Source organism: Microtus oregoni, unplaced genomic scaffold (genome assembly GCF_018167655.1).
Source record: "Microtus oregoni isolate MIOR12 unplaced genomic scaffold, Mior012 000015F_ref0000493, whole genome shotgun sequence".
NCBI lineage: Eukaryota > Metazoa > Chordata > Mammalia > Rodentia > Cricetidae > Microtus > Microtus oregoni.
In genome coordinates this window covers 25,686,373-25,714,289 of record NW_024543074.1, presented here as the reverse complement: position 1 = coordinate 25,714,289, position 27,917 = coordinate 25,686,373, and the positions used below count along the sequence as shown (strand labels likewise).

At 52.4% G+C, this 27,917-nt stretch overlaps 1 protein-coding gene across 1 annotated transcript in view; it reads left to right on the top strand.

The window, feature by feature from the left end:
- The first annotated feature begins 18,697 nt into the window (after positions 1-18,697).
- Positions 18,698-27,917, top strand: part of Atp2a3 (ATPase sarcoplasmic/endoplasmic reticulum Ca2+ transporting 3) — a 31,586-nt gene continuing 22,366 nt past the window's right edge. The window contains exons 1-3 of the mRNA XM_041664372.1: positions 18,698-18,979; positions 26,943-26,960; positions 27,216-27,298. Of these exons, the coding sequence (XP_041520306.1) occupies positions 18,862-18,979; positions 26,943-26,960; positions 27,216-27,298 (219 nt within the window). The 5' untranslated portion in view covers positions 18,698-18,861. The remainder of the gene's footprint in view (positions 18,980-26,942; positions 26,961-27,215; positions 27,299-27,917) is intronic.

Below are 27,917 nucleotides of genomic sequence, written 5' to 3'. Positions count from 1 at the left end.
ATTGCATTCAGCTTGAATTCTGGGAGAGAAGGATCATGGGCCACCCTGGAGGCTGCCCTTGATGACACACCTGCTACTCCCCTCCTCACAGACAGGGTGACAAGATGTACTGATGCGGGCATATGGCTTCATTTGCTCGCTCCACATACACACAGGTAACAGGCCACTCAACCAAATAATAGTTGAATATATAAATATATCTACATTAATGTTGTTATACTTTAATTTTAATCTATTGTTTATTTATTGATCTCCACGTGCCATGGCACACATGGGGAGATCAGAGGACAACTTCTAGGAGCTGGTTCTTTCCTTCCACTTTAGTGTTCTCAGGAATTGAACCTGGGTCACCCAGTCTTGGCAGCAAGCACCTTTACCCACTGACCCATCTCACTCACTGGTCCTGCAATTATTTTTAAAATTAAATTACATATTTTATAGTGACAGGGAGCATACCCAGGGCCTCACACATACTGGGCAGCACTCTCCCACTGAGCTACACCCCATCCCTACAAATGCTGATTTCTGAGCACACAGTGAAAATTCCTGGTAGGTAAGAAAGTGCGGAGCGCTTGTGACATGATGTTTGTTTTGAGATCTAATGTCATGGGAATACGAACCCACTCCCACAGAATCACTGTAATCTTGCCATGAGGACGGATCCCTCACCAGCCTCTGGCACTATGACACTGAGGACCATGAGCAGCTCCTCCTGAGCACCCCGTTCCCGGGAGGGGAGTCACATTCAAACCACACCACGCACGCAGCATCATGTCAGACACTGGCAGAACACGACACAGTTCATGAAGCGTTTAATGTGGCTCTTTTCTGAGTTCTCTGCGTCTCAGCACCATGGACAATTATTCCACGGATAAGTTCACATCAGCGGAAGGGTGGTGAAGGGTTGGCCCTCCCCTTAAGGCTCTGATCACCTGGCTGGTGCTATTCCAAAGAGGGGACAGGACACCCTGGCTCATTCCTGCTGCCCAACTAGTGCCTGGAAAGTCCCATCTACTGTGCTTGACTCTGTCCTGGTTTCCACCCTTGCCAGTTTGGTAGGTGACTTTTTTTTTTTATCTTCTTAGTTTTGTATTGTTTCTCAGCGTGTTTCTTTGATTATTTATGCAAATGAACATTTTTACCTGCTTATGGTTTGGGGTTTTGGCAGGGAGGAGCGTCAGCTTCTGGCTCTCTCCCATTGGCGGGTTGATTTTAATCTTCTTGATCTGTAAGGGCTCCCTACAGACTATGACACTATTGTGTGTGTTACAAATCCTCTTCCACGCTGCCCTCTGTCTTCTATTCATGATTTTTTAAACCATTTGTTTCCATAGGAATTTCAGCATTTGCTTGTGGTGAGGGATTCACAGAGCACAGAGAGATAAGAGAACACAAAGGCCTTTCTTCTTACTGCTTTCATATTCTTTCCTCAAAATAGCCCCTTCAAGCCAGGCAAGATGGTACACACCTAGAATCCTAGACGGAAGCAGGAGGGTGGAGAGCTTGGGACCTGTCTAGGCAAGCCACTGACTTTAGCGAGCACATTAGAAATCACAAGACAAGGAGGCTGTATCAAGCAAGCCTGACTCCCATGCTTCTTTCCTATCTGCCCCTCTGTGCAACCAAGAGTTGAAGCAGCAAGAGCCCTTCACTTACCATCGCAAACTCTGGAACTGTGAGCCAATCTGAACCTCTCTTCTTTATAACTTACCAGCCTTAGGTATTGTATTATAGCAACAGGAAGTGGACTAAGGCAATGTGCACCAAACACTTTGAAGTGAAAATCGATAAATTAATATCCACATTCTGACCTTGTGTAAGAATAAAAACAGACAGGCGAGCAGTGGTGGCGCATGCCTTTAATCCCAGCACCCAGGAGGCAGAGGCAGGTGGATCTCTGTGAGTTCGAGACCAGCCTGGTCTACAGAGTGAGTTCCAAGACAGGCTCCAAAGCCAAAGCTATATAGAGAAACCCTGGCTTGGAAAACAAAAACAAAACAAAACAAGAATAAAATAGACTTGTGAGTATAGAGAAAAATCTGAGGAATCAGGTAGTAAAATTTATCATCGGTTGTTCCTAGAAGTGAGCGAGATTTGAACATTTTACCCTTTTCACTTATCTGTACTTAGAGCTTTTCTACAGTAAATGTGCGGTACTTGTAGCAATAAAAGGGTTTGCTTTTAATGTTCTATTGTGAGAGTTGCCTTTTGCAAGTTTTGTTTTTACATTTATCACAGGGTTTGGCTTGCTGCACGGCAGGCTGGAATCCGTGGCCATTTCCTGCTGGTTGTTTTTTTCCAGGTTGCCTGAGAGGCTGAGGGTTTGGAACAAACAGGAGCTGCCCACTTCTCACAGGGCAGCCCCCTAGGTCTGAGTCACACACAGCCCTGGACTCCCAGCCTCACACGCCAGCCCTGCGCCCATGAACCTTTGGGCCTATGCAGGTGAGAGGGCATTTCTGAGATCCTCAGGCCCGCAAGAGCCGAAGGCCACAGGGTCCCCGCATCTGTCTTCTCAACAGTCAGCCTGTCTGATGTGGCAGGAGTTAAGATGGCCCCGTTTTTGCTCGTCAGGTGTTAGAACATCTCATTGGGTTTCTCTCATTTACCACCAAACAAGACCTAACTGAGAAGTGGAGCCAGGTCCCCTGTGAGGCCCACAGGTCTCCAGTAACCAGTTCTGCTCCAGTAACCGTAGTCTGCTCTTCCTGTGGAAGTCACAGCTCCCAGCTTCCTCCTACTGTAGTCCCTACCCAGGCCACCCAGTAAGCCAGCCCTGCCGATCCTTCCCTCTTCAAAGTCCCCCATGCAAGTCTGTCTCTGAGAAAAGAGCAAGCAGTAGAATTTACGTTTCCTGGAAGGGTTTAGCTTCTGCTTCCAAACAGTGTTTCCCCTTACGGCGTAGGTTGCACGTAACTTCTGCCTTTTGTACCAGTGTGCTTCAATATCTACAGAATGCTTTCTCAAGCCCTGTGTCATGGCGCACACCTGTAATCCTAGCACTAGGGATGCTGAGGAAGGAGGCGCCAAGGTCCAAGGCCAGCCTGGCCTACCTAGCAAGAAATTGGAAATAATAATAATAAGATTTTTTAAAGCCTTTTCAGGGCTGGAGAGATGGCTCAGCGGTTAAGAGCATTGCCTGCTCTTCCAAAGGTCCTGAGTTCAATTCCCAGCAACCACATGGTGGCTCACAACCCTCTATAAAGAGGTCTGGTGCCCTCTTCTGGCCTGCAGGCATATACACAGACAGAATATTGTATACATAATAAGTAAATAAATAAATATTTAAAAAAATTTTTAAAAAAGCCTTTTCAAAGAATTAGAAACCAGACTCCTATCAAATAAATACATTGTAGATATTTTCTCCCATTCTGAGACTGTCCTTTAGTCTCTTGATATTGTCTTCTTTTTTTTTTTAACCAACAATGACTTTGAACTTCAGCTCCTTCTGCCTCTATCTCCCAGAACACTGGGATTAAAAGGCCCATGCCACCACGCTTGGTTTAAGTAGTGCTGGGTATCAAAACCAAGGCTACATGTACTCTGCCAACCGAGCTACATCCCCAACCCTCAACAAGGCCTTTTGAAAGACAGATTTTTTTCTCATCTTTAGAGAAATCCAGTTTATCTAGTCTTTCATTTAAGGCGTGTGACTTCAGTGTCCTAAGAAACTATTGTCAAAGTCAAGGTCATGGAGGTGTACTTCCTTAGCTCTAGGAACGGAGAATATCCTGAGACTGAAGACACCAAAGCCAGAGGGGAAATAACTGTGGAGTGGCCAGGGGACTGAGCAGCAGGGGACCATCGTAGGCAAGCTGCCTTAGAGGTGTGCCCACTACTGTCAGATCCCCCAAGAACCCAGAGCCTGGGGTGAGGTAGAAGACAAGAAGACCCTAGAGCCTAGGACCCCTCACATGCCCCTGAATGCCCCTGAATGACCCCCAGGGTGACAGTGACTGGTTGACTGGTCCCAAATCACCCATCTGCACCTCTGAGCTCCTGACAAATTGTCAGAAGAAAGGAACACCAGGATGCCCGTCGCACAGACTATATGCCGTGTTCTCACTACCATCTAGGCCAGGGGAATCTAGGGGCAGGCTCTGCAATGCTTGACGACTGTATCTGACTGTTCGGACATTGAGATTTCTTACTTCTGAGAATCGTGCATTTGTGAGAAACTGGTGTAGCTCTAGATTCACAGGGTGCTTTAAACCCCGACTTCGTTCCCACTGCAGGAGCGGAACTAAGGGCAAAGGCCACACTATTGCTTTGACCTGCGCATGGCCGTGCTGTGCTTGGCGTACAGCCGGTTGGGGCAGGAAACACTTGTTGCTGGGAGGCCCAGACCCTTTGTGTCTGGGCTGCCAGGGCAAGGGCTTCCAAGGGTACCTCTCTGGAAAGAATCAAGTCCATGAGGAAGATTTTTGGACCAACATATAGGTCTCACTCATTCTACAGCCCCTGGATATCTTAGAAGGAAAGCCCATTTTCATGCATTTCTTTCAACTTGGAACCTCAGCAGCCCTTGCTCTCTGCTTCACCCCTTAGCAGCTCAAGTCCCAGGAGCTGTGAGAGCCCAAAGTGTGTTGCTAGCTTCTGACCCGAGCTAGAGAATCCCATCCACTGGTTGGCTGGGATATGGGCTTTGTACCTCCTTGAGGAAAGCTGGAACTGTGTTCTCAACAGTCACTTGTAGAAAAATCACACACAGAGAGCAAAGTAAACAGGGCCCCGGGGACACGGCTGTCAACAGCAGTAAGGCTGTCGAGGCCAATGTTGGGAAGCCAGTTCTGAGTTCGGTTTAACCTTTGAGAAAGAATCTGCCAACACTGAGCTAGAGGGCTGTGGGATAGCCCAAGGTCAGAAGTCCACCACATTCCCCAAGGTTATCCAGCAAAGTAGAGCCAGAGCCAAGGGCAGCACCCAGGCCTCCCAGCTCTCGGTCCTTTCATGTCTCGGAAGCATTCTTTCTCTAAAAATAATTTATTTTTATTTTATATGTGTATTTTGCCTGTGCATATGTCTGTGCACCACATGCATGCATTGGCCTTTGAAGGCCATAAGATGGTGTTGGATCACCTGGAATTATGTGCTTCTATGTGGGTGCTAGGAATTGAATCTGGGTCCTCTGAAAGAGCAGCCAGTGTTCTACCCACTGAGCCATCTCTCCAGGCCCCCTCCCCAGTATTTCTTTTTGAATTGTCTTTTTGAGGACAGTCATTATCCTTCCTCTTTTAGACTCTGGCCTTGGCTGATGCCCTGAGAAAGAACAAACATCAGTGTCCAGATGAAACTGTGGTCGTTCTAGGAACTGCTTTGTGCTATTGAGTTTAAAGCCCCCAGAGACGCCAGGAAGATGTTTGAACCTAGAGAACACTGGCACATCATGAATGATGTGGGAGGAATGAGAACAAGAGAGGCATGAGCACACGGGAGGATTGAGCACACGGGAGGACTGAGCACACGGGAGGACTGAGCACACGGGAGGACTGAGAACACGGGAGGACTGAGCACACGGGAGGGATGAGCACACGGGAGGACTGAGAACACGGGAGGACTGAGCACACGGGAGGACTGAGAACACGGGAGGGATGAACACACGGGAGGACTGAGCACACGGGAGGGATGAGCACACGGGAGGGATGAGCACACGGGAGGACTGAGCACACGGGAGGGATGAGCACACGGGAGGGATGAGCACACAGGAGGGATGAGCACACGGGAGGACTGAGCACACGGGAGGACTGAGCACACGGGAGGACTGAGAACACGGGAGGGATGAACACACGGGAGGACTGAGCACACGGGAGGGATGAGCACACGGGAGGGATGAGCACACGGGAGGACTGAGCACACGGGAGGGATGAGCACACGGGAGGGATGAGCACACGGGAGGGATGAGCACACGGGAGAACTGAGCACACGGGAGGACTGAGCACATGGGAGAACTGAGCACACGGGAGGACTGAGCACACGGGAGGACTGAGCACACGGGAGGGATGCGCACACGGGAGGGATGCGCACACAGGAAGGATCAGAACCAGGATGATTCAGTGAATGAGGCTTATGACATTACCAGTACAGTAGTCAAGGACAGCCTTGTATGAATGGATGGTGGCTCACATGGAGGATAAAAGTGTAGTGAGAATAGAGAGGGGGACCCCGGAGGCACGCTGCAGACTGATGATGCTTCTTTGCATGAGGTGTTAGCCATACTCCTTTGGAAGTGGCAGGAACCCGAGCCACCCGGGGGCTTGTGGATGACATCGACTGGCTTTCAGGAAGCTCCTGCTTCCTGCTTCTAAGAATAAGGGTAAACAGCGTTGCTTAAAGGATCTGCAGGCTGCCCGGGACATAAGTACTCAGGCCCTGCACAGCCCCGCTGCTGTGACACTAAGTTGGGTCTCCTGGCTGTTAAAGCCACTTGTAGTTGTTGATGCTCCTTGGGGCCTTGGCTGGGCACTCAGGTACCTCCTCACCTCCTCTCTGGGCTGTCACAGCTGCCCAGAAAGAGCTTAACCCTTTTCTTGACCTGACATCCCCAGCCAGCAGTGGCAGCCACTTATGTTCCTGCAGGTCCACTACTCCTTAAACTTTGGCTGTCTATTGGGGCGCCCTGCCCGTGGTTTCAGAGAACAGCGCCCCCCCCCCCCCCCGTCCCAGCTGGAGCAGGAAAGGGCACAGTCCCATACCTGGACCAAATGCAACTTGAGAGAGAGGAGAGGTTTATTTCCCTTACTCTCCCATGTGACAGCTTATCATCAAAGCCAGTGAGGGCAGGAACTCAGGGCAGAAACCTGGAGGCGGGAGCTGAGGCAGAGGCCATGGAGGAGCGCTGCTTACTGGCTCCCTCCATGTTTCTCGCTCAGCCTGCTTTCTTAGAGCACCAAGGACCACCAGTCCAGGAGTGTGCCCACTCATACTAGGCTGGGCTCTTTCCCACCAATCACTAATTAAGAAAATGCCCTACAGGCTTGCCTAAAGCCCCATCTAATGAGGCTCCCTCTTCTCAGATGACTCTAGCTTGTGTCAAGTTGACATAAACCCAGCCTGTATACCCTGCCTCAAACAAAGCAAAATGAAGCAACAACAAAGAATTAACACTCTAGTAAACAGCTCACAGTGCTGTGGCCATGACTGGGCTGTCCAGGAAGGACCCACAGTGTCCACACAGTCTATGGCTAGCATAATACCGTGAATCCCTAGGGCTGATGTTTGAGGCAACATCACATGGATTTCACACACGCACACGCACACACACACACATGCACACGCGCGCACACACACTTTCACACCATCTTGCTTTATCTGGGCTGGGATGTAGTTCAGCAGTAGGATTTCACACACACATACACACACACACACACGCACACATGCACGCACACACACACACCATCTTGCTTCATCTGGGCCGGGATGTGGTTCAGCAGTAGAGTATTTACATAGCGTCTGTGAGGCTCTGGATTAACCCCCAGCACTATAAAAAAAACAAATAAGAGAGAGAGAGAGAAGCGAGGAGGGCAAGCAGGCAAACACAGAATGCAGAACCAACCGAGGGAGATGCACAGACAGGTGTGCGGGGAGGGGCGAGGGTCCCATGGCGACTGCTCATGGGCTTGGTCCCCCAGGCTCAGCTCTAGGCTCTCCTCTCTCCAGTGATGCTCAGTATAAAGCCGGGCAGGCCCTGGCCCCTCAGGCTCTCTGGGCCTGTGAACTGCTATACTTTATCACCGGAAGTCACATGTCTGCTCTCACACAGAGGCCATGTGACGTACCCAGGTTCTAAAATGGCTCCTCCTCGGTCTTCTCCTTGCAGGGCCACCCTCTAGTGAACACATCGGTGGGGCCACTCCTGCCTGTGGCTCCCCTCCAGCTGGGGTTATGTGCCCCTCTAAAATTCCAACTTACACACAAGACCACTGTGCTCCTTCCAGGGCTCCAGAGTTGGGGCATTAGGCAACAATCAGGATGGAAGCCCAGTGTTTGGGGGGCTGGAGCAGGAAGAGTGTGAATCTGAGGGCAGCGGGACTGGATGGTGAAATCTTGTGTTAAGAAACCAAATGAGGGCTGGAGAGATGGCTCAGAGGTTAAGAACATTGGCTGCTCTTCCAGAGGTCCTGAGTTCAATTCTTAACACTCACATATGGCTCACAAGCATCTACAATGAGATCTGGTGCCCTCTTCTGACCTGTAGGCAGACATTTGGGCAGAACATTGTATACATAATAAATAAATAAATCTTAAAAAAAAAAAGGTAGATGAAGAATTTTAAAAAAAGAAACCAAATGAAATGACAATAAAAATCACAGTGGGCAAAATGATCCTTGAGACCATCCGAGAACCGTGGTGATAGGTGCCACCCCTGTCAGCTGGGCCAGCCTCTCACCATTCCTGCCATATCAGGTGTCCAGGTATCCCCAATGGCTCCTGTAGTGATGCCCCAACTCTCTACCCTGAGGTCCTGAGAGACACTTGGTCCACAGCCCTATCACACTCAACGGCAGGGAAACCATGACCTTCACGCTTGTGTGTCCCGTCTGCCTCCTCGTCCTGGAGAGCATACAGCGCCGAGGAATAGACCCTGCGGATCCTGGTGACTCTGAGAACCAGCAGACAGAATAAGAAGCCTGGAGGTCAGCCATTTCAGGAGGTCCCCACCTCGTCGCCTCCTTCCTCAACCAATGTCAGTCTAAGTTTTACAGCCTGACACTGGATGCCTCATGGACACAAAACAGCTGCCACCGCCCGCAAACATCATAGCTTGTCACAGGCAGGAAGCATCAAAATCAAAGTCTCTCATTCTCAGTATTTTATTAAAAAAATACAAAAAGCAACAAAACATCCCAGCAAATTTCCTATTATACTTCACTGGCTAGAGTTTGGTGACATGGTCAACCTGGGCTGCTGGGAACCTGGGAAACCCAGTGTTTGGCACAGAGGAAGGACACTTGGCTCAGACCATTCATGATTCATGCACTCCGCCTGGGTAGTTTTGCTACTGTTAGCAAAAGGTGTGCTTGTTATCAGCAGTGGGGAGATCCCTGCTGGGTGGCCAGCTAGTAATGCCCCTCGCTTCCTCAATTAAACACTCCACTGAGGTGGTGCCTGTTAATACCCCCATTTTACAGATGATAAAACTGAGACTCTGAGATGTCTAGGACCTTTCCTGAGGTAACACAGGCACATGGGTTCACCCCAGGTCTGTCTCCTATCAAGCATGTTCCTAACCTCATTGGGGGGCATGCTGTCCAGGGATCCCCTCATGACTGTGGCCCTTGTTTTCGTATTTGTATGTTGCCAGTGTCTTGCAATTGATAGAGATCTACCGAGCTGATTGAAGCAACCATTCGGTTTTGATACTTGCTGCCTTGCAATGTATTTTAGAGCGCGCAAACCTGCCGCCACCTTCAGTAACCCACCCGCCGGCTCCGTATTGTTTTCCCGCTGGTTCCTGCAGGTTCCTGAAGTCCTGGGCATGATTCCAACATAAATATCAGCAATGATGGAAATGTGGGGGAAGGAGAGGAGGGTGAACGGCCAGTCGAGGCCCAAGAGTGTCAGTTCCTCATTAGCTCTGGAGCCATGGAAAGTTCTTTGTTCCTGCTTGCTGGCTCCTTGCCTCCAGGATCTGGGTGGGTATTACCCTGCGCCAGCTTCCTGCTCAGATCACAGACAGTCTGGCGAACAGAGGCCAGAGCCAAGCTGGGTGCTTGAGAATAGACTTGGGGCCAGGGGGGTTCACAGCTCAGGAGCAACAGCCTGGTCCCCTCTGTGGGCATCCCCTCGGTCGGGGTGACAATGACAAGGAATTTCTGCCCTTCTCACTTCACATGGAGAAAACTGGGGTTGGGGGATACAAAGTGTCTGTTCAAGGCCACACTGTAGAGCTTCTGCGGTGGCCTTTGCAGGTGGAGCACCTCCCTCTAGTCAAGGGTGACTGGTAGGATTCATGGCGACCTCAGAGAGAGTGCCAAGGACATTGCTGGGAGCCCAGTCTCAGTACTGTCCCAGGCTGTAACTCAGGGCTTTAGAGAAGGGTGTTTGGGGAAGATTGGGTTTACAGCCCAGCGCCACAGGGGCCAAGGCTCCATCCACAGCACTGCAGCCATGGGAGGCTTGTGAGCTCCCTGCTCTACTGTTCAGCAGGGTGTGGCCTTGCCTCCTCTGGCATAGGGAAGTTGTCCTTTGAAGGATGCAGTGAAGCACTTTGAATGATGGCACAGGCATGTGATCGCAGCTCTTCTGGGGCAGGAGAATGGCAGGTTTCAGGCCAGCCTGGCTAAGGAGATCACACCTCACAATAAGGAGTCGTTCTTTCCCATCGAGAGCCCTCTTAGAGGCATCCCCACCCCACCTCCTGCAGCCACGATTGTGAATGATCAACCAGGAGAGCCTGTGCGGATTTGAATATGCAAATGAGGGATGTGGCTTCAGGAAATGTGAAGCAAATAGAACTCAACTTGCAAATTCTAGTATTTTCATGGAGTGCATTGTTAGAAGCCAGGGAACACAGCCCCACAGAAATTCCCTTCCACCCCAGGGTCCAAGTGACACCCACGGTGGCTAACCACTCTGGGAGTCGCCTCTCAGTGATAACAGATTCCCCTAGTCTCCAGAGCTAGGGCTAGGTTAGCCGTAAGTTACAAGTTGTGGCATCAGGGAAAGTCCCCCAGAGAGGTAAAGGACATTCTGAGGTCACTCACTGAGCCATCTCTGGGTCAGGTCAGAGAGTCCTCCATGTACCTACTCTGAGGTGGCCAGAACCCAGGCATCAAGTGTCTTAGACACAGAGCTTGGCCCTGCCACCCTGAGGACCTGGCTGCCTTTGTCAACTTTGCCCACATCTCTGAGCTCCCAGGCTCTACCTGGGGACCTGGAAAGGACCCAGGGTACTGGGGGTAACCTGGCAGAAACAGAGCCTAGGCACTGGGCCACAATGACAGGATATCCCCAGGGAGCTGGGCTGGCTGCCCACACAGGGAACGCAGGGGTGGAGACCTGGCATAGCTGGACTAGAAGGCCCCAAAGGGCACAGGGGGGAAAGTCAGGACAGCTGGTCCCTCCAGGCAGTGAATGGCCCAGCATTGTCATGGAAAGTGTGACCACAAGCAAGAGTGAGGCAGAGGAAGTTGGGTGCCCACAAACAGAGATGTGAGTTTTTTCCACTGCTCCATTCTGAAAGCCAAAGGCGCCACTTTTTCCTGGGGGGCCACATGACTACAGTCCACTAGCGATCTTAGAATTAGACATGGGTCTATCCCACCTACCATCTGGCTATAGGTCTAGAGTGGAGGGGGCTTCCCCAGACTCTATAGCCAGGGCAATCCACACTGGCCTGGGGACTTGACCACCTGAACTCAGTTCTAGCCTGGAAGAACCCAGAGTAAGGACCACCCTAAGCCCCGACCCAGCCATGCATATAGGACCTGGCTTTTAAACTCCCCACAGTGGCCTCTTCTCTGTTCCGTGGGGATAAATCCCACTTTTAAAGCCATGGCTCAAGGGCCACAAGCTTGGCTGGTCAACAATTTCCAAGGCAAATCAGTGTTCTTTGTTGACTCGGCCTCCTGCCTAGGCTGTGCAGGAGGCTGGCCCAATGTGCCCCCTTCCTCCCAGTCAGCCCACTCCTCTCATTGCCAGGGTGCTGGTAGTTGAAGCACACAACTGGCCAAGGGACTGACTTTGTGACAGACACTGTGGTAGGTAAAAGAGGGAAGCCCGAGAGCTGTGTGGACCTGGACCAATTCCAGCTCCGCTCCGGGCCTTAAACCCCTGACTACGTGGTATGGTTGTGACATAAGCTATATCCCCACAATAGGAACAGTGACAGACACGACACTCATTCATTCTTTCTCCCGTATTGATAGCTCATCTGCTTTTTCCGCCCCAAGAACTGGATTTAGCCAATATCACTGAGAGTCTAACAGAAGGTGGTTCGGAGCTGAGTAATGAGATGCCCTCTTTGCCCTTCAAATTTCTAACAGCATCATCGCCACCCCCTGGGTTCCATTTTTAACCAGTGCCCAGTGCTTCTGTGTTTGCTGTGTTCCCACTGGCAGCCTCCAGTTGGTGTGTCCCTCCATGATGAGTCTGAACCATCTGAGGCGGTGGAAGTGCAGGGACACAATATCTTCAACAGGGGGTTGATCTTACTGGAGAAGACCACAGGGGGTCATGGAAGGCTCTAGGCAAAGGAGAGGCTGCACAGCTGCTTTGGAAGAGGACTCTAGGCCAGCAGCAGACACAGGAAGAGGCGGGCCTTAGAAGTAGGCCCTCCCTCTCATGACGTGCTACTCTTCCTGAGGTCCAGGGGTGCCTCTGGAGGGAGAGGACGACTTCCTGTCCTTGGTCTGGCTGGGGAGATAAGGGGGTGAGGACAGGAAGTTGTCTTAAGGAGTTAGCGCGGCCTGATGTCCCACTGTAGGGCCGGCCTAGATGCGAGGGGAAGAGGCACAAAATGCCAACAAGTCCATTTGGCACAAAATGCACAAGTGCCCTGGGCTGGCCTGGGGACCCTGAGTGCTTCTCTCTGTTCCCTGATGACAAGCCCCATTTCTGTGGCCCAGTAGGTGACATGTGCTCCTTCTAGAACAGGCATCATGAATGTCCACAGTGGACAGCCATTCTGTGCTTGCCTTCTGGAGACCTCCTGGCACCCTCTACAGGACAGCTCAGGTGGCCACTCTCAAGAGTGGCCACAGGTAGAGGATCTGGGGACAAACAACAGTCAGGGTGCTGGCAGGGGTCATGTGGGGCTGTGGGGGCCCCAGTGGCCCCAGGAACTCCCAGAAATGAGGCAGCTGGAAGGGGAGCAGTGTATCTAGCAGAGGGACAGAATGAGCAAGAATCCAGAGGCCAGCCTCCTCCTGGGAGGAGAGAACCAGGCATGAATTCAGGGGCTCCCCCATGGAGGCAGGCAGTGGGCAGCTAGAAGAGGGGATAAGTGATGTGGGAGACTCCTTGGAAATCCATGTCAGAGACAGAAAAAGAAGGTATGAAGGTGGCTCCAGACCAAGGGGCCCATCCCAGGAGGACTGATGGGACATGCCAGGGGCTGGTACAGGGTCCCTAAGCCTGAACATTCAAACAATACACCCAGGATAGGGTAGAGTACCAGATGACTTAGGGATCTCCCACTCTGAAAGGCTGGAAGCAAAGGGCTTCCCACTTGTCCCCCAAAGGTGGCGATCCAAGCAGAGGACTGGGAGCCCAAGACAATAGACTCAGCTGGATGGTGGTGGCACACACCTTTAATCCCAGCACTAGAGAAACAGAGGCAAGTGGATCTGTGAGTTTGAGGCTAGCCTGGTCTACAGAGAGAGTTCCAGGATAGCCAGGGTGGTACAGAAAAAGTCTGTCTCAAAAAAAAAAAAAAGGCAATAGACTCAGAGACTCAGAACAGCACTTAGTAGGGGACTGAGGATCCCTGAGGTGTCTGCAGTCAGATATTTCTGAGCCCCCAAAAGAAGGTAAGGTTCTGAAGCCTACAAATCTGAGGGTATTTTGGTTTGGCTTGGTTTTATAAGACATAGCAGGAGGCTGGTCTTGAACCTAAGAACCTCCTGCCCCAGCTTCCTGAGTGAAGGGGTTGAAGGAGTGTGTTACCCCACTTGGGTGGGAGGGGGCAGATCTAAGATCCTGGCTCATGGTACGCGTCCTCCTCAGTTGTTCTGATAACAGACATAGCCCTGTCTGCTATGGAAGCTCCTCCCATCCCGGGCCATGGATTTGGGGCTGTGGGGGGAAAGCAAGGCTAATGAATTCCTCTAAGGGAAATCTAGGGGGTTGGAGTGTGGTTCTAGTACCAGCCATAGGGCTTGTGTGGAAGCCCTTCCTTTCTCTCTGGGAAGCAGGGTTTCCATCTCTCTCCATGGGAGCTGTGCGCTAATGGCCACCACAGGTCCCTCTGCAATTCCCATCATAATTTGGGTTAATGAACCACAGTAGGTCTCTACTAAACACCCCCAGGTTCCCAATTCAACAGTTAGCCCTAATGCTACCTAAGGCCCAGCTTTCTATTTCCAAATAACAGAAACCCTGAGAGACCTGCCCCCCAGCTGGGATTTTATTGATTCCTTATCTCTGGCAGATGAAGGTGCTCTTAGAGCTCCATCGGAGACCCACCTCTTAGTAAATCAACTCTCTGCAGCACTGGGGATCAAAGCCAGGCCTGACATCTGCCGGACAAGTGCTCTACTGCTGAAGTACAGCTCAGCCTAGAAATATGCCATCTCCTCGCTGCCCTGGCCCCTCTTCCGCCTCCTCTTCTCCTGCCTTCCCTTCACCCTACTTTGCACGACTTAGCTGATCTCAAACTCGCAACCCTCTTGCCTCAGGTGTCCGGAGTGCTGGGTTTATGAGTCTGTCTGCACTGCCATCCCCCACTGATGGTGACAAGATGGCTGCCGGCCATCAATAGTCTCTGTAGTAAAAATATTTTCCCCAGTATTTTTTTTAAAGATTTATTTATTATGTATACAATGTTCTACCTTCCTGTGTCCCTGCAGGCCAGAAGTTGGCACCAGATTTTAATACAGGTGGTTTTGAGCCACCATGTGGTTGCTGGGAATCGAACTCAGGACCTCTGGAAGAACAATCAGTGCTCTTAACCACTGAGCCATCTCTCCAGCCCCTCCCCAGTATTTTAACAAAAAATCCAAGTCAATATATTTGGTTGGCTGGGTTCTAATCGGTGCTACTTCTGAGTCAATCCTGTGGCCAGGGAACTACAGGCTGTCTTATTTTCTAGGACATTCATACACTAGCCTCTGGATCTCAGAAACGGGATCATTTCTGGGGCAGAGAGTAGAACAGGAAAGGGAAGAATCCTAGAATGAAAACTGAGGAAGACAGAACGCTTATTATGGTCCATTTCCTGGACCGTGGGAGTGGGTGATTACGTCCATGCTTGGGTAAGAACACTGTCTCTTTTCCTCCTCCCTCCTCCTTCTTTCTAAGCATGGACTACATTTCCCAGCTCCCCTTGCAGACAGGTGTCAAGGGCTATGTGACAAACTGCAGCCTACAGACTATGAGAGGAAATGACATTGGCACCAGGATTGGCTCATGAAAGCCTCCCATGACTGGAGCCATGTTCTTCCTCCCTCCCTGGCTCCTAGAAGCTAGTGTGCTGACCTTGCACCACAGTGAAAAAAGCAGAACCACAAACAGGAAAGAGTTTGGGTCTTGGTGTCACCGCCCGGCCACGTGTTCAATAGGCCGCACAATCTACACAGTTAGAAGTAAACTTTTGTAGACAGCTGTAGCACGATTAATAAAAACTCAGAGACAGATATTGGGGTTCAACCTGAAGGTCAGAAAAGCAAAACAGCCAGCCACTGGCTCTTACCTCTACCTCAGTCTGAAATGGCGATCCTGCCTCCGGGAGTCTCAGAATGAGACTGAGAGCTGTCTCCTCCCGTCTTAAAGGCGTGCCACCACAACCACCTGGTTTCTATGGCAAACTAGTGTGGCTACTGGGATTAAAGGTGTGTGTTATCATAACCTGGTCTGTAAGGCTGACCAGTGGGGCTGTTTTACTCTCTGACCTTCATGCAAGCTTTATTTATTAAAATACAAATGAAACACCACTACACACTAGCCTCGATGTAGTTACTTTGGGATGACTTTTGTGGCAGTTGGTTTACCCATGAGCAAAGAGAGGCTCAGAAGTGTGAAGCACCTTGCCTAAGGCCACACAGCCTAGAAAAGGCAGAGCTCAGAATTGAAGTTGAACTTATATCTAGTCACAAATAGCTCCTTGACTCAAAAAGCAAACCAGGGGCTGGAGAGATGGCTCAGAGGTTAAGAGCACTGCCTGCTCCTCCAGAGGTTCTGAGTTCAATTCCTAGCAACCACATGGTGGCTCACAACCATCTACAATGAGATCTGGTGCCCTCTTCTGGCCTGCAGGCATACATGCAAGCAGAACACTATATACATAATACATAAATAAATCTTTAAAACAAACAAACAAACAAAAACAAACTAGAAAAGGACTATAAATCTCCAGAAATTTGTTCAAAAATAGGCATGTCTGGTCTGAACACTGGTCCCCTTCTGGTCTGGTCCCCTCCCAGTAGGACCTCTGGCCTGTTCACCCTGTTTGTACTGTTGGGCCTGGGCTTCTCTTCTTCTTGGTGTGTGTGTCTGTCTGTGTGTGTGTGTATGTGCATATGGTAGGGCATACAGGTGGCTTGAGTGTGTGTGGAGTATAAGGGTGGCTTGGGGGTATACAGGTGGCTTGTGTGTGTGGACGGGGTGGTATACAGGTGGCTGAAGATGCTTCCCAGGATCTCTCTTCAGTCCCGAATAGAGACGTGTTCTTCGACACCTCCCCTGGTCTCCTCAGCCCTCTAACATCTACTTCAGTGACTCCTCTCTGTACCTCCTAGGCCTGACCTGACCCCTACCCAGCAAGCTGAAGCAGAAACTTGGGCTCAGGTGACTCCACTTTCCCTTGCTCCATCCGTCAGTTCCCCACATTAACTCCATGGAAGACTTTTCTAGAAGGCAAATCTGATCCTATCTCTCATTGCTTAAAGCCTTCAGGATCTGCTCCCATGATGCAGCTGTGCTGGAACTGGATCTCTACCCGCGACACACGGCTGATGTTTCTCACGTTTAATTCCAACAGCTTGTGACTGCTTGCAACACCCTCTTCATTTGTCCAAACCCTCCCCGGGAACACCTGCCTCCGCCTGACTGTCCTGGCCTCTCACGTGAGGCAGCCAGCCTGCTGGCAAATTGCCACTAGCTGCCCTGTGGGAGAGTTAGAAAACTCTGGGGCTAGCTAGGCCTGGAGCTGTGAGGCCATGACAGCTGCCCGGAAGTGGGGAGAACAGGACTGCCCTTTGGACAGCCTGCTAGTGACCATGTATGTCACTCTAGATTGGAAACACAGAAGCAGCAGACAGAGAGCTGGACTATGTAATGGCTCGGTGGGACTTAAGGGAACTTTGAAGACGTGCTCAGAAGTCCTGATGAGGACAGCTGAGCAGGTGGAGCACCCTGACAGGTGTATTCACCTGGGAGGTAGGAACCACAGTTTTGCTCAGCCCATGTGGTTTGAAGACAGGGTGGAGTGGCCTGGAGCAAGGGGTAGGGCTGCCAGAGCAAACAACCAGGCCTCCAGGCCCTGCCTTCTAGCAAACATCAACTCACAGCTGTGGATGGGGGCAGTGGGAGGGACTTGGGGTTAATGTCCGTGAGGCTGGCAGAGGAGGTGTGTGCTTGGGAGGAATTAGGGACGTCTGCTGCTTGAACGCCTACAGCTCCGTGTCTCAGGGGCAAGGTTTCTAGTGGGGAACTATCCCTGGCTGGCTCTGTCTGCAGCAAAGTCCAAACAAGTTTCCTAGCAACTTACAAATGGAGAGACTGTCTGTGTACTGTTCTGGTCAGAGGAGAAGTGATAGAGGAAGATACCTAGGGATGCTGGAGCTGAAACATAAAATGTCAGAATAGTAGCTCAGGCTCCTATTACAAGTAGCACATACTTGTAATCCTAGCATTCTGGAAGCTGAGGCAGGAGGATTGCCAAGAATTTGAAGACAGCCTGTACTACATCGCAGACCCTGTCTCAAAAAAATCCAAAGTAAACAAATAAAATGTCAGTTGGAAGGAGATACAGCCATAAAAACAGCATTCCTTCATCTCTATGCCAGCTGAGACCCAGCTGATGTCACAAGGTCTGGACAACCCTTCAAAAGCCACTAAAAGGCTCAACCTGTCCCTGTCCTCACCATTCAATATCCTGAAGGCATAGAGGGTTAGAAGTAGAAGATGAGAAATCTTGGCTCTGGGTGCCCAGTTCAGGCAGGTCAGAGGCTTCAGGCTGCATGGGTGCCTTAGGGCTTAGGTGCCAAGTAGCACCATCCTGGCAGCCTTGGTGATCCAGAGACAGCACTGAGTGCAAGAGCAGAAGGGCAGTGATGAGGTCACCCTGTTCTCTTGGCTCCCTGTCTTGGAAGGTGAGTGGTCTCTGCCTTCCCCAACCTCCCTGGGCCTGCACCCGGTTGGCACTCCCTGGCAGTGCTGACAGGGAGATTTCCTCTGTCTCTGTCCCTCCCTCAGCCAAGGTCACTCCTGCTGGGCATCCTAAGCAGGGAACCCCTCTGCCTCGCTCCTGATCCGGGGAGAATCTCTCTGGATCCCCCATTTACCGGCGGCGAGGGAATGCTTGAGTGGCAGGTAACATCCTGGTGCTCTTTACCTTTCTTCTCCACTGGACCACTCTTAGGGTCTTAGAGATGCGGGTGCATGAGCAATGAGCGCTCATCGCAGGACCTTTGGGAAAGAATAAAGCGCACACATTCAGCACCCGAGGAAAGCATCTGGTGGCTTCCTCTGCAGGAGACCCAGGAGTGCACAGCGTCTGCTTCCCGCCAGACCCAGGGTCGCTGCGCTGAGGTGGAGCTGGGAAGGGAGGCCACCCTGCAGACAGCTGCAGTTTGCACAGCCCCGCTCCGCCCCTAGGGCATAGAGAGGCGGCGACGTGGCAGCTGCACGCACCCCAACTCTGCAGACCGGGTTCGAGGCTCCCGCAGTCTCAGTGCCGGGTTCGGTAGGACTGGCGGGGATTCCGTCCCCGCAGCCCGGAGGGGTGGGGCGGGGCGGCGGCGGCGGGGGACAGCCGGAAGGGGTGTGGGTGCGGGGGCGGGTCCCGCGCCGCCCCGCCCAGGGGACGGAGCCTGGGGCGCAGCATCCTGGCGCGGGCCGGGCCGCCTCAGTCACTGCCGTCGGGGAAGGTCCCAGCGCGGTTATGGCCTCGCGAGGTGTCCGCCCCGGCTCAAGCCCTCAGCACCCCGCTCAGTAGCCCCGAGGAAAGGTGGCCTGGACGTCGCGGACGGCTGGGCGGGCAGCATGGAGGAGGCGCACCTGCTCCCGGCTGCCGACGTGCTGCGCCGCTTCTCGGTGTCAGCCGAGGGTGGCTTGAGCCCGGAGCAGGTGACCGACGCGCGGGAGCGCTACGGCCCCAACGGTGAGCGCGAGTCTCTACCCCCCGCGGTGGGGAGCGATTGCCCCCCCCCATCCTTGCTCTCGGCAGGAAGCTGGGGCTCCGTAAACCTCCGCAGATGCTAGTGGGGCACCTGGCGGGGCCTCACGGCCTCCTTCGTGGGGAGCAGAGGATCCGGCCCCCCACTCCCCGTCATTATGCACCCCTGCAAGCCTTAGCCTATCCTATCTGAAGGCCTCGTTGAAAGCCCGCGCCCGCGCTGCTGTGCGATCCTTTGGCACTCTGCAGGTGCAGACTCTTAAGACACCCTAGCCTGGGTCTCCAAGGCCCAGCCTTTCAGCTGGCTCCCATGTCTCCCCGGAAGGTTTAGTAAAACGCCCGAGAAGGTGCATCTTGTCAGCTGTCAGCTCTGGTGCTCTTACTCCCAGCCCCAGGTCTTCCTCTTTCTGCAACCCCAAGCGGATGTGACTGGCGGGGGTTGATGTGGGTTTGAACTGCTGGGGCAAAGACCTGCCTTCCTGGAGGGACAAGTGGAGGTCTGGAGGAGCTCCCAGAGGAGTCTTTTCCCCAGCTGGTGGTCTGGAGTGGTACCTGCCCATCTCTGGGCATGGAGGGAGCCCATGCACCCTTGCAGTTTACTGTGAGAGGTATGGCTTCCTCACCTCTCTCAAGGGAGCATGAGGTTCTCCTTCCTGCCAAAAGTCTTGCCAGTGCCAGTAGACTGCATCCAGATGTTGCCTACACATTGCTAGGAGCCTCTGGGGGTCGACATATAGTGGTTCCCTGCAGGACCTGTTACTCCTGGTTAGATACACACCACCTATGAGAGGAGAGAGAGGAGAGAGAGAGAGAGAGAGAGAGAGAGAGAGAGAGAGAGAGAGAGAGAAACACTTGAGGGAACCATGGCCTGGCCTGGGTGTCCCTCTGCTCAGGGAAGGCTGGGAAATTAGGAAGAGCTGTCAGAAAGGGTGCTTTGGGGTTTGTATTGGTTTATGAAAACCACCTCTTATGTAAATATTATCTTTCTGGAGCAGAAATTCTTTTTCAAAAAAATTAGTTGCTATATTTAGTTGAGCTGTGGGAGGAACTAGGAGATAAATATTATTTAATATCCCCCATTAATGACTTGGCATTGAGGGTGTCCTTTGCTGAAGGAAGGCAGGGAAGCAGGGTCTTCCCCTGACGTGGAGGAGTGGAAGGAATCTCTGGGGTCTACAGTCTGTTTGATGCGACTGTGGTCCCCAGCTTAGGAATTTTGGTCTCATATGAAGTTGGAGACTCAGCCTTTAGTTCTGTCCCAGGTCACACAGACTTTGTCCCTTGAGGGCTCTGGCCTAGTTCGCTGTCTTTTCTGGCTCACGCCTTCGTCGGTCCAGCAGAGGAGATAGCTGGAAGTGAGGACGCCCCAGCCCCCTTCCACCAGGCAGTTTTGTCCTGCGATGGAGTCTCAGGGTGTCTGAGTCTGATGGTGGGAAAGGATGTTGGCTTGACATGGTACATAGGGCATGGTAGAAAAGTTGGCGGGGGTGTTTCAGATGTCTGTTTTGATGGTGTTAATAAAAGCTCTATTTCATTGAGCAACTGCTTCATGCCAGGCCCCGTGCTCAGCTCTTTTCCTCAATTAACTCATTTCTACTCCTAAACGATGCTGAACTAAGAACCTGGTCGCCCCGTTTCACTGAGGAGGTGAATGAGACCCTAGAAGCTCAAGTGACTCGCCAAGGTCACAGTCAGTGGTGGAGTTGGTCGTGGGGCCTCTCCAGGCCTCAGCTTTTCCTGACTCTATCAGACAGACCCACGTTCTGTCGCCTGGTGCTGGTGCCTCTGCTAGGTGTTGGGGTTGTCTGGGTAGCAGCCATTCCTGCTTCATTCCTCGGTCCTCCGGGTTCCTCCCATCACTGGTTTGCTCCTCAGGAAGCTGTCCAGGGCTCTGGAAGTTGTCAGGTGAGCAGAGGGGAACCAGCTGTCTCTCCCTGCCTCCTGCTCTCTGCCTGCGGGGGGGAGCTTGGGTGTTATCCAGTCTCTGCTTGGCCTGTGGAGCAGAGCAGATAGGGCTGAGCACCCGAGCTCTGTTCTGTCCTAAGCAGGCCACTTGGGTACTCTGCCTCGGCTTCTGCATTATGAGGGCACAGTAGGACCCAGGTCAGGGTTGCTTGTGCATGCTCAGTGAGGTCACTTACATAGAGTCATCCTGCCCTGTAACCAGGAGGTGGGGCTGTTTGATAGGACGGGCAGGGTTTTCAGGCAAAGGGGACACCCCAGGGACTAGTGTTCCCCTTACCCTAGTCAGCTATGCACCTGCAAAGTCGTTAGCTAGCGCTGGAAACCACAAGGAAGTCATTTGCTTAACTCCTCAAAGTTTGCAAATTCTGCCTGGGGTGGAGACATGGTGGGCGCTGGAGAATCTCACCCTCCCTACTCCCCCCTCCCTTCCCTGATAGAAAACCTCAGGTCTGGGTAGAAACCTCACACAGCTACTGAACAGATCAGCCAGGAGGTCCAACAGACATGAAAACACCACCAGCCCCGGTAGCCCTGGAACTTGTGGTCTTTCTGCTGCAGCCTCCTGCGGGCTGGGATTATAGGCCTGTGCCGCCATGTTGAACTTGAGCGATGCTTTGTTTTTGTTTTAATTGTGCTGGGGATTGACCCAGGGCCTTCCACAGGCCAAGCTAGCTTTCTAACCACTGAACTCCACCCCTAATTCTAAATCTATTTTTTAAATAAAAAGTTATACAATGTATCTTCAAAGAGTACAAAAAGTATACAGTAAAGTCTCCCCACTCCATTCCCAGTCTCCTTCCTGGATACACACCGGGTGTGTGTGGAGGCCTAGGGCCCAGGGCTGTCTTTACAGGAGAAATAGCCTGAATGTGGCGGTCCTCTTGGCTAGAGCTCTTGGATACATCTCCTGAGCAGCCTCCTGGCCTCACAGGGTTTCATCATGACAGGCTGCAGTTTCCTCACCCCACTTCCCGTGGCTGCGTGGTTCGTGGCCCTCAGCATCCCACACAGCCTTACTAGGAGCCCCCCATCCCCACATTACGTCACCACTGTGAGTGGCGTTTCAGAAGAAGCTCCTAGTAGAACTGGTGAGCAAAACAGGAGTGTTTGCATGTGTAGGGGCTATGCTTGAGCCCTTTTCCGTGGGGCTGAAGCAGCCAACCTGCCCACTTCCACTGCCGAGGCAGTGGTCTCAAAGCCCACATCTGACCAGGGCTCGTCTGATGGGAAGGTTCCTCTTATAGCTTTCCTTGCATTTTTTTCTGTTTTCAAGTTAGGTTCGGCGCCTTTGGTTACTCAGAAGCCGTCTGATATCTGTAGATCCCTAAACAGCATAGACCAAGCCCAGAGGCTAGACTGTGTTAGGCTCATCTGGACACAAACATCCATCCTGGAGAACCGTGGAAAGCCAAGGATGCTGGGTCAGGCAAAATCCCAGGAGGACTCAACAGTGCCTGGGCTTGCACCTTGTTTCCTGCCTTCAGCCCAGGCCCCAGTTGGCACTAAACAGGGAAACCCCATATGCATGAGCCCCAGAAACCATGAGGACAGGGCAGGTATGGCCTCTGGCACACTTGCCCCTTTTGGCTTGCCGTGTCTTCAGCATGGTAGGAACAGGACCCCCACCCCATTTCCTAATTGCCCCTCGGGATCTGAAACTGCCTCAGCTGGGTGCTGGGTTACCTGTTGCCATTCGGGGCTTTGCCTCGGTTGTCACATTTCCTGGTCCTTACTGAGGTCTGCCCAGCAACAGTGTCAGTCCTGCCCCAACTGGATCTCAGTGTACCCTGTGGCAAGACACACAGGTGTTGACAAGCCTTTCCCCATCCTGGGTAGGCTGGTGCGTCCCTCTGCAGCATGGAAGCCACTTCTCCCTGGTCCCCTGAGTGGTCCCCTTCGGAGCCCGGCCAGGCTAGCCACTCTAGGTGGACCCTGGAGACAGGGCAGAGCCAGGTGGGCTGGGCGGGCCCTGCCTAGCCAGAGCCTCTCCCTGACTCTCCAAGTGACAATTTAATTGCTCTGTAAATTTGCCTTAGAGGAAGACCTTGGTGAGTGCCCGCCTCTCCCAGCTGGAGCTGACATTTAGAAGCCGAAATTCCAGTTTTCAATGTTGAGAGAAGGAAGGAGTTGGAGGGGGAAATTAGAGGAGCAGGTGGTGCATGGAGCCCAAGGTGGGGGTGGGGCAGCCCAGCGGTGTGCTTGGCTCTGTACCCTCCACTCCGTAGCTTCAGGGTATGGGCAACTGCATAAACAGTGACCCTAGGGGTGGGGGGCTTATGCACAGTGTGATTCCAGGGATGGCTGCCCTCCTTTGATGCTCCCGTCTGGTGGGGTGAGGCCCGGGACTAATTCCTGGTCAAAGCGTGGTGAAGTGACAAGATTGGGATGAGAGGCCCCCCTGGCTTCTTGGAGTCTTGATGAGGTGATGAGGAGGGTATATGGGGGAACATAGAAGGTGGTGGCCTTCATGCTTGACTGTAGAGATTCCTGCACATAAGATAGGGGGTAACTCTGGAAGGGCAAGCTGGGAAGATCAGGGAAAACCTCAGAGGCTGACTTTTTCTGGGCTTTGCCGCTCTTGGGCAGAGGTAGGGCTCCACGCCCTGGGCCAGGCGCTGTTCCGGGTGCTGGAGATGCTGCATTGACCAAGTCCTGTTGTGGAGCTAATGGTCCATCTCTGTCGTGGTGCTGATGCCTGGAGACTGTGCTGTCCCTCTCAGAAGCTTTCTGCCAATCACTAGGCCTTCAGTCAGCACCAAGGGGCATCCCTATCACCACAGCAGATGGGGAAAACAGACATGGCCCCTGGGCCCCCCAGTGGCCCTGGCATAGCAAGAATTAGAGCAGGATGTAAACTCAGACCCTCAGGACCAGATTTATGTTCTGAGTCTCTGAGACTCAGGGGGTGCCATGCCTGGGCCAGGCCAATGGGGATAGGATCCTACCAGGTTGCTGCCTTTGCCCTGTGTAGCTGTCAACACTGTAGTGGACAGGAGGCAGGCACTTAGCAAATGGGATGTCTGTATCAAGATAGGCCTGGCACCAACCCAGTCCTTAGAATCATCTGGGGACAGGTAGGACAGTCTGCGTCTTATCTTTCCCCTCACTAGGGGCTCTTCCAGACCTGGCCTTCCTCTGTGGCCCTGTGAGTTGCTCAGGTGAAAGAGAGAATCAGGTCCTTTAGGATTTTAGTAGAATCAGCATTTGAAGCATACCAGACTTGAATGGGCAGGATGTAGTGGTCCCCAAAGCCCCACCTGTGAGCACAGCAGATCCTCTGGGACTGGTAATCTGGGCAGGTGGATCTGGGCTCACTACAAAGGAATGGGCATACAGGTGAATGTGCAGGACCCCAAGATCTTTCAGGTGGCCTTGACTGGGAAGTTAAGGGGCCAGGGGAAGGAAGGCAGAGCTATCTAGGGATTAGCACAGGAGGCCCAGAGCAGAGGTCGAGGATCAGAGGGTCTGGGTGCAGACCCTGGTTCTTCCCTGTTGTGTGGTCATGATGTTGTAACTCAGCGTATCTGGCTCAGGTGCTGTGAAATGGGAATACTGATTGTGTCTCCTCAAGCAGAGCGAGAATCCCGGAGAACAGCATGCACACACAGGGCAGCAGAGCAGCTCCTGTCCGCACGGGTTAGCAGCGCTATAGTGGAGGGTCTCTATCCCTGCCCTTGCCGTCCGTGGTGGCAAACAGCTAGATGCCGCATGTGGCTGCTTATGCTTAAGTGAACGAGGTCAATAGAATTACAAATGTCATCCTCAGGTACACGAACCACTTTCCCAGGGCTCAGTGTCCACATCTCGCTAGTGACTGCTATACCAGATGGGACCGGAACTCCGTCCGTTGTCACAGAGCAGTCTGTGGGACAGTGACCTTCCAGGGAGCCTTGCACCAAAAACCTAGCCTGCCAACTGGGAGCTAACACACATCCTTTATTTGGAAACTCTCATGGGCTGAGAAACGCACCATTACAGTGTGGCCTCAAGCTGGGAGAAGCAGCAGTATCTGGGGAAATGTGGTGGCGTTTAAGGAGTGGGTTACTGTGGGTCAGGGAGCCAGAGGGGGAGATCCAGATAGATGAGTAGAAAAGGGGAACTAGAAAGACACCCTAGGGCAGGCAAGGCTGCAGCCTGAAGGCTAGAACTGGTATGTGTGCCTGTGACGTGTATGCTAGCCCAGGCCTAATCCTGTATCACCAGGGGCCATGGAGCCTGGGTGCGGGTGGGGACGCTTGCCTCAGAGCCAAGAGCAGAGAAACAGCATGAGGGAGTCAGGTGAGGCTGACAGCCCTTCTCTTGGCCATGAGCAAGGTGAGAGACTCCTGGGTAGAGCACTTATATGGGCTGTGGGCTGGGCACCGCTTTGTTTGAGGCAGGGGCATAGCTAATATGACCTCTAAGGGACTCTGCTCCATTGGAGAACTGGCCCAGAAACGGGGCCCGGACCTCCCCCCACCTTTCCTGTTCGCTTCAGTTAAATAGATCAGAAGGGAAAGTCTGTTTGATTTTAATCTCAATGCAGGACACTGGAGATTACATTTTCCGTGGAAAATGTCAGCCATTGCCTAAAATAGGACTTTAGAGAAAATGCTAGAAATGTATTTTTAGGTTTATGTTTCCCTCTTGGAGCCCTGAGGGCCAGCGACTGCTTACTGCTGTCCGTGGTGCAGCTGACAGGTGCAGACCCTAAACCTTCCCAGCACACGGTCTGGGGAAAGAGTTCCCACAGGAAAAAAATAGCTGTGGACTAAGAACAGGTGGACAGATGTGAGGAACTGGGCCATGGTCAGGGATGGAAGCGGAGGGGGAGAGGTTCCGAATCTGTACTGTGAATGGGTTCTGGGTGCGAGGCTGCTGGCTTTCCAGCTACCTTTGAGGACAGAAGGAGGCGGAGTTCAGAAAGACCGGCCATGTGGGGCCTTCATTCATCTTCTGCAGGGGAAGGGCTGTGCCAAAGAGGGGAGCCTACCAGAGCCCCAGCTCTGGGGTTTAGCTTCTCACAGACACTGATCAGTTGTGGAACTTTGTGGCAGCTGCTTCTTCACCAATCCACAGTCCTTACGGATGCGGAACTGGCCGGGCATGCCACATGCTTCTCTCAGAGGTTGCTGGGAAACTTAAAGATCCTGGCTACCCAGGGCAGCCAGCCAGTAATTTTACAGCTGGTGTGAAATTAATTCAAGAATTGAAGGTGGTAAAGAAGTTTGGCAGGAGGGCTGGAAAGATGGTTCGGCAGGTAAAAGCACTGTCTGCTCTTGCAGAGGAGCCGGGTTCAGTTCCCAGCACACAACTGTCTGTAACTATAGTTCCAAGGGATCTGATGCCCTCTTCTGGCCTCCCTGGGCACCAGGTATGGATATGGTACACATACATAAGTGTAGGCAAAACATTCTTACACATAAAAAAAGGAAAATAAAATAAAAATGAACTTTTTAAAGAAGTTTGGCAGGTAAACTGAGGCAGGTGCTACTGGTGGATAGAGAAAGTGTTCTTCACAGTGTTGTATGGGACTGGACACATGAGGGCCATCTTCCTTGTATGTGTCTGGAGTGAGGTTCCAAGAGGGACCCCAAGAAGAACCTGAACATATGCTTAATGTCTAGAAATGCTTGGGGTATCCAAGGAGGCTGGTGGGGTGGGACTCCCAGCTGGCCTTTTCCTGGGGAGGCTCTGGCCAGGGCTGGCAGCGGCCTCAATTTCACTTCTGTGAAAAAGGAGGCAGGTATGGAAGCTCCCCTTCCCCTCCGGTCTCATTAAGGTGAACCAGGTCACACTAGATTCCTTAACAGCGTGGGGTGGGGTAAAGAGTAGCTGTTGAGCTTGAAGATTGAGTCTGTGACCTCAGCGCTGGGAGGTCACCTGGGACACCACGGTGGACCCAGTGCACACTACAGGGGGGGCTTCCAGACTCCAGAAGGACCTACTAGTAACCAGTTTTCTCCTGTCTCTTCCTGTTCCCATGGCTGCCTACATCCCGCAGAGCTCCCTACTGAGGAAGGTAAGCCATCCTGGGTTGGGGGAGGCTGCAGGCTGTAATATCCCCTGTGCCAGACACCTTCAGGCTGCAATACCCCATCCCAGACAGATACCTGGTTGAATGCTCAGATGAACCCTTTGGGACTTTGGACTTTCCCTCTGATCAATAGGGAGAGGGTTCCTAAAAGTCCCGAGTTCTGAGTGGAGGGGGTAACGGTGGTGGGGTAGAGGAGGGGGGTGACCAGGGACCTGGGCCTCACACACTCTCCTGTTCCAGGAAAGTCCCTGTGGGAACTGGTGCTGGAGCAGTTTGAGGACCTCTTGGTGCGCATCCTGCTGCTGGCAGCCTTGGTCTCCTTTGTAAGTAAGCCCTCCCCGCCACCCTGTGAGCCAGGTCTTGCCCGTGCTCAGAGTCCTTGGCTGATGCCTCCCAGTCAGGGACATTCCTCAGTCTTCAGCTGTCGCACACGGAACCACCTGAATTCCTCTAACCCATTTATGCCCTGGTTCAGGGGGCTTTCCAAACCCCTAACCTGCCTGGCCTCTCCCTGCCCTAGCCGGGATCAGCACTCTTGACATGTGAACCAGATGGTTCTGGATGGGGCGGGATCTGATGTGTTGAACATCCTTCGCTTCCCTGTCAGGTGCCAGCAGCATCTCCCAGTAACAATCGAATATGTCTTCAGACATTGCTAGGTGTCTGTTTAGGGGCCAAATTCCCTTCAGTTGAAGCCATTGATCCCTCCTTTGGGGCCTCAAACAGACTAGCTTCTGTCTTGCCTTCGCTTTCTTTGTACCTTCCTCCTTCTTGTTGTCTGGACCCCTTCTGGACCACAGGTCCTGGGCTCAGGGCGGAAAGTGGGAGGGAGGCAATGACTGTCTTCCATGTCTGAGGAGCAGACACAAAGCAGACGCAAGGCAGGCAGGTATGGTTTCTGTTCCTGGGGAGGAGACTTATCTTGGTGACTCAGCGTGTAGA